This window comes from Falco rusticolus, chromosome 9, assembly GCF_015220075.1.
Source record: "Falco rusticolus isolate bFalRus1 chromosome 9, bFalRus1.pri, whole genome shotgun sequence".
NCBI classification, from domain to species: Eukaryota; Metazoa; Chordata; class Aves; order Falconiformes; family Falconidae; genus Falco; species Falco rusticolus.
Genome location: NC_051195.1, coordinates 45,003,164 through 45,017,331, shown reverse-complemented (window position 1 = coordinate 45,017,331; position 14,168 = coordinate 45,003,164). Strand labels below are relative to the sequence as shown.

At 45.5% G+C, this 14,168-nt stretch overlaps 1 protein-coding gene across 2 annotated transcripts in view; it reads left to right on the top strand.

The window, feature by feature from the left end:
- PNPLA7 (patatin like phospholipase domain containing 7) overlaps positions 1–14,168 on the top strand; it is a 125,357-nt gene that overhangs the window by 67,237 nt on the left and 43,952 nt on the right. For both annotated transcript variants that reach the window (XM_037398933.1, XM_037398934.1), the window contains exons 23-26: positions 5,000–5,063; positions 5,578–5,746; positions 6,913–7,095; positions 8,135–8,253. In XM_037398933.1, the coding sequence (XP_037254830.1) occupies positions 5,000–5,063; positions 5,578–5,746; positions 6,913–7,095; positions 8,135–8,253 (535 nt within the window). The remainder of the gene's footprint in view (positions 1–4,999; positions 5,064–5,577; positions 5,747–6,912; positions 7,096–8,134; positions 8,254–14,168) is intronic.

The window sequence follows — 14,168 nt, the reverse complement described above, 5'->3', positions numbered from 1 at the left end:
TTCAGGTTTCTTTGAGGTTTGGTGTTTCTGTGGTTGATGATAATTCAGATATTGTTTCCGGACAGTACGGATGTGTCCCAGTTAAACACTAAGGGGTGTTCCTGTTTCCGTAGGGTTTGTTCTGTTAAAAGCTGGGTGGTGAAGCAGATCCTTGGTACCTGGTGGCGATAACTCCGCATGAACCTGCTCTCATCTTGAGGCAGGTAGAAATGTAAAACATGATCTGAGCGTTGAGGAGGGAACAGCAAGGTCCTGCAGAGCGTGGTGGACCAGAGGCTACATCACTGCTCCCTTGTTGCGTTTGCTCGTGTGCTTCGGTGTGGGAGCCGTTTCTTTGAACCTTGGTCTCTGGGTCTCCAAAGAAAGAGGATGTAGGATATGAAACTTCCAAAAAGCAGGGACAGAATTTTCCACTTCTGTACTGGAGTGAGATGAAATCAGGTAAGTTTTACTGCTGTGCAAAGTAAAAAAAAATAAAATAAAATAACCACGCCGATGACTTCTGGTCAATGTTTGTGCTGTCTGGTTTTATTACTGATATTTTTTCCACTTAATACTGGTAGAGCTGAGAGCATGTCTTATCAAAAATCTTTTTTGCAGTATTCAGATTTTTAAAAAGTATTTGCCTAACTGTTTTTTTGTTCTTTTATCTAAACGATACCACATGGCTGTGTGAATTGTGATTGTATGTGGGAGCCCTCTGATCATATATAATTTCAGACTGAAGTAGAGGTGGATTCACATCCAGCATATGTGTCTCTCTCCTTCCTTTCTGCCCTTTAAATATAAGCGTTCTTTTCATTTCTAAAAATGTGTAATGTATTAGAAAGCTCACTGAAATATCTTTACTAATAATTTATTGGAGCTTTTAATTGTAGTTCTGCCTGAATTTCCCTTCCTCGCACCCAGATTGGATTTCGATGCTGTTTAATGTGGTGCCTGGTGGGTACAACCTGGTATTTTTTGTTGGGTGAGATCTGACACTAGGACATCAGACTTATTTATCAGTTCTGTGTCTTTGATGCATAATTTTGTAGACTTTTATTAGGCTAAATATAAATTCTCTTTTGATGAAGTCCAGGCAAATATGTTTGCCGTGCTAAAATTTTTCTGCGGTGCATGTTGTACTGGATGTATCTTCCTGTGAGTGTTTTTTCCCAGGTGAGGTGGATTTACAACCATTTCTAAGCATCCAGGTCACTCCTTGACCTTGGGGCCTCTGGTTCCTCTAGGCAACTTTTTGACCACGTTTTATTAGGCTTAGAACGAGGATATCTGTATTCCCACTCCTGCATATCTTATGAAATGGATGTTATGTGGAAAAAAAATTACCAAAGTGAGTATCATGCACATTCTTGGAAAGAAGGGAAGAGTTCTCTCTCTCACGTGTGATGCTTGTCTCCTTACTGGGGCAGGATTTGATCTGGGAAGCCTTGCTGAAGGGCTGTCTCAACCCTTTTCTTGAGGGCCTTTTGTTTTTGAAAGATAAAATGAACTAGACCTCTGATATTTGCCAGCATTTTCCCCCCCCCTCTCGCTTCTCTTTCATGGAATTGTAGTTCTGTACTGAAAAACAGATCGCCCTGGAGTACCCATTTAGATGTTCCATGAGGTTTCCCCAGGAATCATGATGCTCAGTGCCCAGGGGTAAGGCTGCTGCCAGGCACTTTTCTTACCTGAAGTGCATAACAGCTGGGATTCGGAATCCCAAGGAGTTTGCTAAAAGAAAAATCCCCCAGGGGCTGTGAAAAGTCACCACCTCTGGCTTGAGAAATTCATGAGCTGCAAATTGCTGGAGGCTTGGAGAGTGTAATTAAGTTTTCCTTGCTGTCATCCTCTCCACCAGCAATCTGCTGTTGGTCGCAGTCAGAGAGACGCTGTTGGGCTTAGATAAATATTTAATGTTACCTCGTATCACCTCTCCTACGCTTTTAACTTGGAGCCGTTCACCCCGTGTCTAATCCTGCTGGAGGAGAGCAGTCCCTGGAAGGTGCTGGGGGGTGCAGGGGTGTTCTAAGGGGGCCGCCTGCACCTGTAAATTGCATGCGGGGCTGATGTCAGGTGCAGAGAGAGCATCACTAGGTGATGATGTGTAACTAAAACGCACACTGAGGATGCACTAACACATCATCTCGGACGCTCCTGCCTGCTGGTGTGGCTGTTGGAGGGGTATGTATTGGAGAATTACTTTTATTTTTTTTTTTTTCCTTTGTTGCTCTCGGCAGTTTCATTTAAATAACACTTTTGGTCATTCTGTTTTATGAGAACGCATATGTTGATGTTCTTGATCACATTAATGGAAGGTTATTTAACGGTTGGTTAATTGGGAGCTTGCTAGGAATTGAAAGTGTAGAGCAGATGGTGGTTATTTCTGAAACAAAACGGAGTTGGGTTGGTTGGAAGCATCACCGTGTTCTGTGCTGGGGATGAACAAGGGTCTGGCTGGCTTTGTGCCGTGCTGCCGGTGTGTGGAGGGGATGCGGGGCAGACCCCACCCGAGCTGGCACCGCTCCGTGTGCGTCCATACACGTGTGTTGTGTCATGTGAACTGCCCCTTTTCCAAACACAGAGGTGAGGCGAACGGGCATGGTGTCTGAAGCCACCTGTCTCTCCGAGGCTCTTCTGATGCTCAATGGGGATGTGTTCTCCCAAGATACCTGTGGGCGAAGTAGCCATCACCTGGACCCATGTAAAGATGCTCAATGGGGATGTGTTCTCCCAAGGAGATACCTGTGGGCGAAGTAGCCATCACCTGGACCCATGTAAAGGTGCACCCCAGCTCTACAACGTCCACCTCTCACCTTGTGTAGAAGGTGTCCTGGCTGCCGGGGCCACGGGGTTTCATCATTTCTCCTTAGGACCAGGGCTTTGGTGCATCAGATCACTGTGTGTGCTCCGGGCTCCTTTGCCGATGTGCTGGGGTCTCGGTGACCGGGTGCAGGGAGGTGACAGGCAGGCGCGGAGGTGGAGCATGTTGTTCCCTTTTCGGCGTTAGTCTCTTACCCGACGTTCTTATTGCACTTCTCAGCTCATTGTGCATTCCTGGCCGTTCGTCTTTGCCTGCTAAACTTCTGCCGCTGCCATAAAGCTTTGTAAGTCACATACCCAGGAAGAATATCTGGTCTACATATAATTTCTGTTTTGCTGACAACTTTGGCACGTTAATGAACACGAACGATAACTCTGCTGTTGAATGCTTTGTCCAAATTGACCTGCCCTCTCTGCCTTGCTGCCTTCGTCTGCAATGTCACCAGGAGTTCTTCTGGGAACCCCTTCCTCATCCAGACCAGCTGTTTGTGAGGCTGGATGGTGGATCGGACCGAAGAACCTACCAGTGGTACAGACCGGGTGGTAGGAAGCCCCGCAAGCGTCAGGGCCGTGTTCTGCAGGTGGTCGGGCGAGCACAGGGGCAGCAGCACAGGTGCAGGGCTGAAGGGCACGTTAAACCCGTTGAAATGCTTCTAAACCAATTCCATCTCCTTGGGACTTGTTGCTTTTGTAGGAACCGACTACCATAAGCTTTACTAGAGGATAAGGAAATGAAATTCTGCCCTCAAGACAGCCTCCAAGTCAGCCTCCTGTTGGTGCTTCCTTACCAGCTTTTACTTTTTGGTCTCCACATAGGGGCTATTTTTGTCCATTTTTGTTTGTTCTTCCATCATCATCAGCATGACAAAGAGCAGGCATTATTGGGGTGTTTGAAAATACAAGGTGAAAACTCATACTTCTGAGGTTTTATCCAAGTCTAATGCTGCAGAATGTTGAACCTGAAGCCTTTGCAGGAGGACTTGAGCGCTGGAGGGGGAGCTGGCCCCGCAGGATGGCACAGGGTGGCCAGCTCCATGTGCTGCATTTGGGGGTTTTGCTTTTTGAGTGTGTAAGTGTGAAATTGCGACCTTTTACCATGTTGTTCATTCGTGGTTCCTTGATTTTTACGAAATGCATTAAACCATGCCGCTTTATTAGCGCCTTGAGAGACCTCATTTAATTAACTGTTTTGTTACTTCGTACATAGATTTCAGTTATTTTGTTAATGGAACAATGAAGGATTACACAACGAAAACATTAATACAAAGCGACTACACTTCCGTGGTTTGTAAATGTGAATTTCTCTTTTAATTAGAGACAGATAATACTTTTTTTAGGTGTGAGCTGAATCCCTTGCTTGCTTTGCTTTGGGTTTTTATGTATTTATCTGCAGTTCTGCATCCTTCATTGCACGTGGCAGGTATTGCTGCTGCTGAAATAGAATTGCTAATAAGAATAATGAAGCGCCTGCAAGAAACTTTTTGCACCAAAATTAGTCTCAGATATAATGTTATTGCCAGATATGTGTTTACGTACGCCTGTCTCTGCAGTGGAAGTGGTGTGAGTCAGCCTGTGCCCTACTGATCTGGGAGTCTCTTCTCTCGGGGTTGGTTGTGGTGTAGGTTCTTGTTGGCACATTGAATAAGAAGTCGTAGATAATAATGATATTATCATTCTAATAGAGCTATTATTATTATATAATGAGAGCTTCTAAAAGCTCTAAAAGAGAACTTTAGGATTCATCTGGGGAGTTGGTTCAGTGCAGGATGAACAAATTATGTATTCCAGTAGGTTAGTGAAGTAGCTTATTTTTCTTTGAAACCAGATTCCTGGGCTTTCTGTGGTTGCAAAAGGTACGGGATGTTCTGGTGGTTGTGGTTGTGAAGATGCAGCTGTGGTGGAAGCTGACATCCTGTGTGACAGAGCAGTGCGATAAAAGAGAGCCTGTAGCTTGTGACTAATGCAGCAACAGAGCTCTGGGAATATGGAGAATGGGAAGATGTTAATTGTAGATAAGTGTGAAAATTTTTGTGAAGACTGTGCCAGCTCTTTTTTTCTTTGATCAATGCACCGATCCATTGTGATCTTCAAAGCAAATTCACAGAACTACGTTTGTTACAGCTACATTTCCTCAATGTGGTTTGTCAGGAGCTGAATAGCAGGCATTCATCTATGAAACTTCTTCTTCCAGGTCCTGCTCTGCTGCTCACCAGTGATAACATCAAACAGCGACTTGGTTCTGCTGCGCTGGATAGGTACCTACCCTCATTATTACTTAAAAAAAATGTGGAAAGATACTATGCTGGTCGTATAAAGTAATTGGGAGTAACATCCTGTGTTCTGACGCAGGTTGTGCTTTCTCATCCAGGTGTTTGGGACAACTTTTCAAGAGTATTCGGTTCCAATGTGGGTGGGATTTTTCCATAGTTACTTTCTCATTTGTGAAATTGGAAAAGCTGAGTTGCGCCGGGTGGGTATTGCGTGCTCGTTCCTAGGGATGACATGGAAGTCATACTGAAGTTAGGCATCGCTGCATCCTCTTTCCTTTGTGTGTATATCTAATGATATAAATAATGGAGAAATAAAGCAAGCACAAGCCTGGAAACGGGAGCAGATAAGGTTCTTAAACTGCATGAGCAAGAAATGCAGCTCCCTGATGCCCTTCAGATTGTTTTGGTCAACATGTAAGATTCTCTCTACTCTGTTAGGAGCTGTGATATAAAACCATTTGAATTTCTGTTTGGTTTTTTTTTTCTTTTCCATCCCCAGTATCCATGAATACCGACTAACTAGCTGGCTGGGACAGCAGGAGGATATTCACCGCATTGTGCTGTACCAGGCGGACAGCACCCTGACTCCCTGGACTCAGCGCTGCATCCGACAGGCTGACTGCATCTTGATCGTTGGGCTGGGAGACCAAGAGCCTACTGTTGGAGAGGTGTGGAAATCACTCCTTCCCTGCCTGCAGTGTTAACGGTCCAGGTCAAAGAAGGGCTTTTCATACTTGGGGATTTTCCTGGGCTTAATACCTAGGAAATACAGAAATACAAACTATTCCTGAGAAATGCGTCTTAGAAATAGAAAAAGAATTGAATGAGAAGCCTCTGCAATGGCAGGTTTTGTCTAGAAGTATTTCCAGCTATGTTCTTTTCCTCTAAAGAGTCATTTTGGCTAATGGTAAACCAAAAGTCAAATGGCTTTGAAGCTTTGCCTTTCTGCTGAGGATATCTTTGCAGGAGCTGCAGATAGAGAAAGAAATTCTTTTCTGCCTGGCTGGAATTTATGGTGTGTGCATAGGAAAAAATAGGTATCAATTGCCTTGTATGATTAATTGAATATATTTTATTACAGAGTGTAAGCTCAATTTTTTTCCCCTTTCTATGTATTTTTAATTTTTATATTTTATTACCAAAGTTTGATCAGGCACAGAAATTCTGTAAGAAATTTAAAGATGAGGTCACAAGTGGGTTTTTTTAGGATTGTGAATGGCTTGGTCTGGCTTCCGAAGAGCCTGGGGCTGGTATCACCTGCAGCGTTCTGGTGTGTCACTTTGTGCTGGTTCCTCATGACGGTGTGTGGGAGGCAGGAAGCACCGTGACAGCAAGTCGCCGTCAGTTGCTGAAAACAAGAAAAGTATAAAAAAAACCATAAAACCAAGGAATGCAAGGAGGAAAAAAGTGGTGTGATTGGGGGTGGAAGAACAAAACGTGCTGAAGGGTTGTAGGCTTAAGTATGACTTGGGAAGCTATATCGCTTTGCGTGAACAGTGTGTCTGTGCTGTATCTTTAATGGTTGATGTGTTAGGTACAAAGCATTCAATTTTCAGCGTTCAGGTTTGAATCCTTGATTTTAGAGCTCTGTGTGCCATATAAGCCCTCAACTAACAATGTAGTTGTCCAAATAAATCTTGTTTGAGGGTTCTTAGTGTGCGTAGCTGTCTGCAGATTCAGATAGGAATGGAGGTCAGACATATATCTCTCTGTGCGTATATAAATATGTAAGTTTAAAACATGTGTATTTCACAATATAGTATTCTGTTAAACTGGTGCTGGAGCAGTAAATACCTGACGGCCCTGTTCCTTTGATGTGTCTAACATGCTGTAGCTGGAGAGGATGCTGGAGAACACTGCAGTCCGAGCCCAGAAGCAACTCGTCCTGCTCCATAAGGAGGATGGACCTCTCCCTTCCCGAACTGTGGAATGGCTGAACATGCGGAGCTGGTGTTCTGCTCATCTTCATCTCCACTGTCCACGCAGGGTCTTTTCCAAAAGAAGCCTGCCCAAGCTGGTAAGAGATTCCTGCTTTGGTGGCTGGTCTCTTAGCTGTGATACTTGTAATCTGTCTGTCAAAGGTGGTCTGAGGTAAGGATGCTCCATGATACTCCGATGCGCAGCTGGCTGTTACACCGGCAGTGTTCTCTTTGAATCTGTTTGGCCCCAGTTTACTGTAGGAAGCAGAGGGTTAAGGGGCTGATGTCGTCTTTATGGATGCGTGCCTGGCTTTTTGGTTAACCAAAGTCAGTAAATACTAAGTGAAGGTCATATGGATAGGTGTGTGTGTGCAGTGGTGTCCTGCTCATCGGGGGGGATTGCTGTGCTTTCAAAAACCGTGCTAAAGGTCTAGCGGAGGCAGGCTTGTGATGCTCCCCACTAACCGCAAATCCTTGTCAAGACAGAGAAATAGCTCCAAAGAAAACACTGTGCTGTCGCAGCACTCTCAAAACTAGCCGGCTGCAACAAGGCTTTTACCACCCCATCCCAGGTCGCTTCCATAAACAGTTCCCACACCTGGCCCCAGCATGGCCACCAATCCCCCACAAGGTTTCAACAGTTCATCTACTGTCAGTGCTGTTTCTTCATCCTCTTCAGGCCAGCCCACCCTGCTTCTTGCCTCTGCTGCACCCTTCTCCTTGTCTCTCCTACATCCCAGGCACGCTCTCTCCTCCCTCTGCTTCTTCCAGGTCTCTCTTCTTCTGGTCCTCTCTTCATATCCCCCTTAGAGCTATTTAACTCCTTAGCAGGAACCAGCCACAGCTGCACATCATCCACACCAGCCAACCCACTGCCCCTGAAGCCAGCCCACAGCTGCACATGATCAGTGTTAATTAGCCTGCCTTCATTCCTCCACACCATGCTACAGTGAAATTCTCCCAGCTTCTATAGTAACAGGAGAGATGCATGTGGTCACTAGGACTGTTGGATAGTTCATTAACCCTCTTTCCATTTGAAGAACAGCCGTCCACCCGCTTTCTAACAGCATGTTGTTGGCTGCTGGTGTAGACTCTGCCCTGCCTTTAGAATGAGCATCTTGTGCCTCTCCTCTACAGATCGAGATGTACGAACGCGTATTCCAGAAACCACCGGACCGTCACTCCGACTTCTCTCGCCTGGCTCGTGTTCTGACTGGAAACGCCATTGCGCTGGTGCTCGGGGGCGGAGGAGCGAGGTAGGTGGCCGCTCGCGGGCACGCTGGTGTGTGAGTGCTGGATCCTGGAGCACCGCTGGCACCGGGCTCCGGCAGGTTCTCCAGGATAACGCGCATCCGGCAACATCAGCGCTGTTCCGTATTTGGGCGAGACGGTGAGGAGTCGCTTGTGTTACACACACTTAACCTGCTCTGTGGATTTGTGCCTGGGTTTCTGCGGAAGGAACATGAGTCTTTGTGACCTCTTGAGACCTCTCATAAGTTGGGCTTAATACAAAGAGATGACCAGGTCACTAAATATGACGCTTCTTTTGTTCTTGGCCTGCACTATGGATTTATTTTCCCCTATGGATTCTTATATTGGAAAATGGCTCATAATATTTCAAAGGTCTCCAAAGCTCTTCGAAGTTTGAGCAGTAAGAAGAATTATGTCCTCTAATGGGGGAATGTTCTCCTCTTTATAGTCGCCCAAAGCCCCATCTACCTGTACACTTCTGACAGCCTCACTTTACAGAAAGATTGCATTTTTGCAGACATGAGGGCAGGGTGTGTGCTGAACACTCCATTAGCATTCCATCTGAATTCCTGTTGAGCTTTGGAAATAAATTATTACTGATATTTTCTTGGGAATCCCTTTTTATTTGAGAGTTTTATCTTGAGACAGGATTTAGTAGCCCTTTGTTGTCTTCGTCACTGCGTTCTTGAAGCCCTTCTTTAAAACAGCGCTTTGAAATACTGCTCTCAAAAATAAAAAAAATACAATTTGCACATAGTCTGTCTAAGTCCATAGAAATACCACGGTTTTGGCACTGGGCTGGTGCGTGCTTTGGTGGGGCGTGTTCACTACGGTAAAGGTTAGGGCGCCTTTGTGACAGCCTGCTCTGGTTAGTCACTCGATGCTGAGCCAGCCAGCGCCGTGGCTGTTGCTCTGAGTGCCTGCAAGGATGCCTTCATCCTCCTTGCTTTCACAGTTCCCTCACCTAAGATGATTTCAGTATTTCATTTTGATAAGCACTATCTTGTGGAGCCCCAAAGTAAAGCAGAGGAGGGGAGCTGCTGCTTCATCTGGGTATTTCAGGCTTCTAATCGACTGATGCAAAGCGTTCATGGTTGGGGTTTTTTTGGTTGGTGGTTGGTTTTTTTTCTTTTTGTTACAAGCTATCTGGTATCTCTGTCTCTGCTGAAGCCTGTGTCATGCTAAAATACATGCGCTTCCATATTTCTGGCAGCACATTTTGCTTGTTCCTGCCTTCCTTCCTGTAAACACTGCTGTAATTTTTGCCAAACTATTCTTTTTTTTTTTTTTTTTTTTGTTCTACTACTTAATTTGCAAGCTACCACCTGCTGGTTTCCAAGAGCAGAGGTAAGAAAGAGCAGGATTATGGAGTCTGCGTGTTGGTCCTGCGTTGTCCTCTGCAAATCCAAACCACTGCACTGCTGCTGTGTTGGCTTTAGGATTTCTGGATGCGTGCCCCCATGCAGCAATGTGACCGTGTGCCGTTAGCCATGAATTTGCTCATTTCTGGAGGTGTGCAATGTGGAGGACTTGAAGAGGATTAAATGTTCTCACTCAGAACAGAGAAATATGATAATTTCTTCTTTCTCTGAAACCCTCTTTGTGTCATGGACTAAAATTCTTTTTCTGGGGGTTCAGGCTGGCACATCGATGGTAGGAACGTTGTGTTTTGGCACATGGATGGTGGGAACGTTGTGTTTTCAGTGGAAAGGTACCAGATGCTGTTTCTGTATTGGAATTGTCACTGACGTTGTGGCTAGATGGAAGATTTGGGTTTCTTAAAAGTTTGCTTTCAAAGTGAGAATATAATTAAGACTCTGCAGGAAGGACAAAGTTACTCTGAACTCTGGAAAAATCTGCCTTGGGAAGGTCAAAGGAAACTCTTAGGTCCCCATCTGTAATCACAAGGGATCTTCAAGAAATTATGTACTAAGTACTTAACCTTTTTTTTTTTTTTTTTTTTTTAATTACTAGGTAATAAAAGCCCATTCTGGCTAAAAATATCTTGATGGGTTGCTGTGTGGTCTCGTGATAATTAGTGTAGCCTTTGGGTCATTTACTACATGAAGTAACCTCCTTATTCTACCAGGATGAATCACACTGGTCACAGAACCCAGCAAGCGCTCATGGTGATGGGGTGCTGGCTGCTGGTTATTCCTGTTAAAGGTCTTGTGATCTGTGACTCCATAATATCAATTATTTGGTTGTTATTTTGGGAATGTTTGTCTGGCTTTGCAGTGACAGTCGGTTTGGGAAGATTTACCGGAGCAGCTTCCTAGTAATTATCTTTGTGGTTTGTCATGACAAAAGGCTCAGAGGAACTAAAGGTTTTCTTTCACTTGTGAGTATAAAAATAAAATGAATCGAAGTGATACGGTTCTAAAATTACAACGTTTTGCTTTTGTTAAATGCTAACTTAATTTCAGTTGGAAACATCGTGGAATTTGAGGGAAGGGAAGGGGATATGAGCTTAGAAAAATAATACCTTTGAAATGTAGTTGCAAGAGTAATGATACATCAAACCCTGCAACAAAGGCATAAAGCCTCCCATAAATCATTCTCGTGACCTTTAGCCATCCCACGTACTGCCCACCCTTTCTTTGGTTTTCTGTAGTTGTCTTAGCAAAGCTGTTGGAAAACTAAAATTTGTGGGGAGTAAATAATACAGAAGTATCTGGGAATCCCTAGGGCTTTGGTTGGGGGGGGGGGGGGAAAGGTCGTGCTGTTTCAGAAGACTGACTTAGACTGACTTAGGCAAAGTTGTGATGTCAAGCTTTGGAATGTCATTATTCCAGGGGTGAATTTGGTCCAAGGTGCCTATTCCACATAGGCATAATGGGGAAATACAAAGCATCATTAAAGTGTTAGACCTGTTCCCGTCTGGCTGTTCAATACGGAGCTGTACTTGCAGTAACGCACACGATGCAAATCCATGATGTGCGTGAGATACGCTTGTTGAGGAGGAAAGAGCTGCTGTTAAGTTACTTGCCTGCCTCAGAGGTACTTACGATAAGGCACGATGATCACCGCACGTTCCTGCTGGGAAGGAGCGCTCGTGGTGCCGGAGCCCTTTACCAGGCAGTGCCCGTGGCATCTGCGTGTCCCTGCTCATGGCACGCTGCGCATCCCTGCTTGCCGTTTCAGGCAGAGCATTTAAGCCTTCCCTGCAGAGCTGCTGTTGAAAAATATTTGTAGATCTATCATCAGGGCATCTTTTCATTGCTCCTTTTTCCATTTTAGTTTTCCCCTCAAACTTATTATTTCACCTTAGGTCTCGATAAGATTTTTTCCACGGAGCTTTCTTGCTGACTCCAAGGATTTGACTCACTCACATGCCTGCTCATTTTGGGCAGTTGGCTTGTTCCGTCAGCTTGTTCTTTCTGCCTTTTCTTTAGTTTCAGCTCTGGCCCTCTGAAAATGGAGGATAAAAGCAGCAGCGCAGAAGCAGGATGTGCCTTTCTTGTTATGGACACACTTGTGCCTGATGAACCCGCTTGCTGCCTTGCCCAGCTGCTCTCCTGGGGGCTGTGCCCCAGGCAGGATGCTCCCGGTCCGTGCTGTTAGAGAAGGCAAAACCTGCAGGTCCATCCACCACCTGGCTGCTTACTGGTGGCTGCGCTGAGCCCGACTTGGATCTCTGTGCTCCTTAAAGCCTGGCTTTGTCTCTTGATTCAGTGGCTTTACCCCGCGATGAAAAGGCTAGGAGAGTCCCTGGGAGGTGGATCTTACAGTTCTCCTCTCAGGGGATCACGTTTGCCTTCTGCACTCTGTGTTTCAGTTCAAGAGCCCTGATTACACGAGGAATAAAACAAGGAGGATTTGCCATTGCTGTGTCCGTTACATTTGGCTGCAACTCCGCTTCATTCGGGCAAGTTTGAGTAAAAAATCTGCCTGTCGGTTTTGCTTACCTTCTCTGCCTCTGGACGCTGACCCCTTGGCACTGCTGTTCATCCAGAAGGCTCAAAGACAGAATTTGTTTGTGCTTAGTCTGCACTGAGACAAAGACTTGCAGCTGATGAGCAATCCCTGGCGTAGTCAGGTTGGGTAAAACTGCATCCTGTGGTCGGAAGGAGCCAGGGGATGGACAGGTCAGATCGTCCCATATACATGGGTCAAGCAAGAAGAAAGTGGGGCATGCCCACACCTGCCTGGGACGAGGTGGGTGCACCGTGCATCTCCCAGTGCAGGTACAAGGAACTTCTGTTTGAAGGCTGGGTCCGATGTGGCAGCATGCCGAGAGGTTTCCCAGCTCTCACTGTGCCCCTGCGTCTTTCTGAGCAATCACGGTACAAAAGGATTGATGAAGAACTCCCAACATAACGTAAGGAAAATCTTGAAACAGTCATTTTGAGAACTTTACCAGATCGTATTCCTTTTCTGAATGTTGATGCCTGCTTTTAGCATACCAGTTTGGCTAGGAGGCAAGGAGCTCTTATGTGTGAACCAACCCTGTGGTGCTTCCCCTGCTCAGTCTTGTTTACAAAGGAATTTAATTTGGGTGATGATGACCTGGCCTATCCATCTAAAACACTTGACATGGTTGGGTGTTTTTTTATTTATTGTTTTTACAGTAAATGCTGTGCTGTAAGATACCGTATTCCTATGAAAGTGTCTTTGCGTGTTGCTGTCCCCTGGGTCAGGGAGCCTTCGGGGACCCCCTGACTGCCTTGAGCAGAAGGGACGTGTTGCTGATGTTCCACGACCTGTAATGCCGCACTTCAATTACGTTCCCACCAATTAATTGGTACCAGAATTGCCATGAGTGCAGAGGATGAATTGGCAGCATGCTTGTGTGAGGAGTCAGAAATGATTAATAAACCTGCAAGTACGTTTTGGGGTTTGTTTTGTTTTTCTCACTGGTTTGTTATTCGAACTTGGAGAGGAGCCTTCAAATGTAGAAAAACCTGGTGGTCCCATCCGAGGTGACAGCACACTGTTTCTTCATTCTGTTATTTTCTCATGATAATTGAGAACAGGAGGTGTTTTGTGGTTACACTGTTACCTAGTTGCTTCATAGTATTAAGTAGGAAGCTCGACGCTTCCTACTTTATTGGATTTTGCCATCTTAACTCTGAGAAACTCACTTCATTGCGTGTTACGAGTCTTCAGTGTTTGGCAAGAGGATCACTGCAGGCAACAGATATGCTGCTTTCACCTCCCATGGAATTCTCATCAGCTTTTTGTCTGAGAGAAGCTATGAAGTCCCTGTTTTCTTTCCCTTGCTTGAATTGGTTAAGGAAAAGTTGACAAGCTGCCAAAATTAGTAAAGACACAAATACTCGGCAACGTAACTTGGTAATGCAACAGTTGTGGGGCAGTGAGCTGCCAGGTAAGGATGTTAGAAATAAAACCTCTTCTTCGGGGGGGCTGTTGTTAGTTCTGGCAAAGACCAAGGTCAGATGGCAGCGCAGGAAGGTCTGCTCCTCCAAGAGGAGAGCGCTGGGAGCTGGTGCTGTGCGAGTTCCCTAGCGGTGAGGTCCCTTCTGGATTGCCATCCTTTGCTCCATGGTCCCCGAAAGCAGAGTGAAGCATCTGTTCCCTGGAAACAGGGAAGACTGCATAGAAAACGTTGAAGCTAGGTGAGCCTTCTAGGGTGTAGTAAAAGTAACTGGAAGCATGAGGGGAGTTGCTTTTTTAAACTATTAAACTTGACCACAGCCACCCAGACAACGTGCTGTTAAAAGAATGTTGGGGGGTGGGGGGAGAGGGAAGGAATTTGCTGCGTGGATTCAGCAGCTATCTCCAGAGGCATGCTCTGAAAATACTGTGGTAAGAGCACAGAGTAGTTTGGGGTTTTTTCCCCATGGGATCCTAAATGTACTCAATATAGAGATTATAGAAGGGATGAAAGAAAATCCCTTGGGAATTTCCTGGACTCTTGATGTTTGTCACGTAAGTTGGAGCACGGTAAATGTTTTCC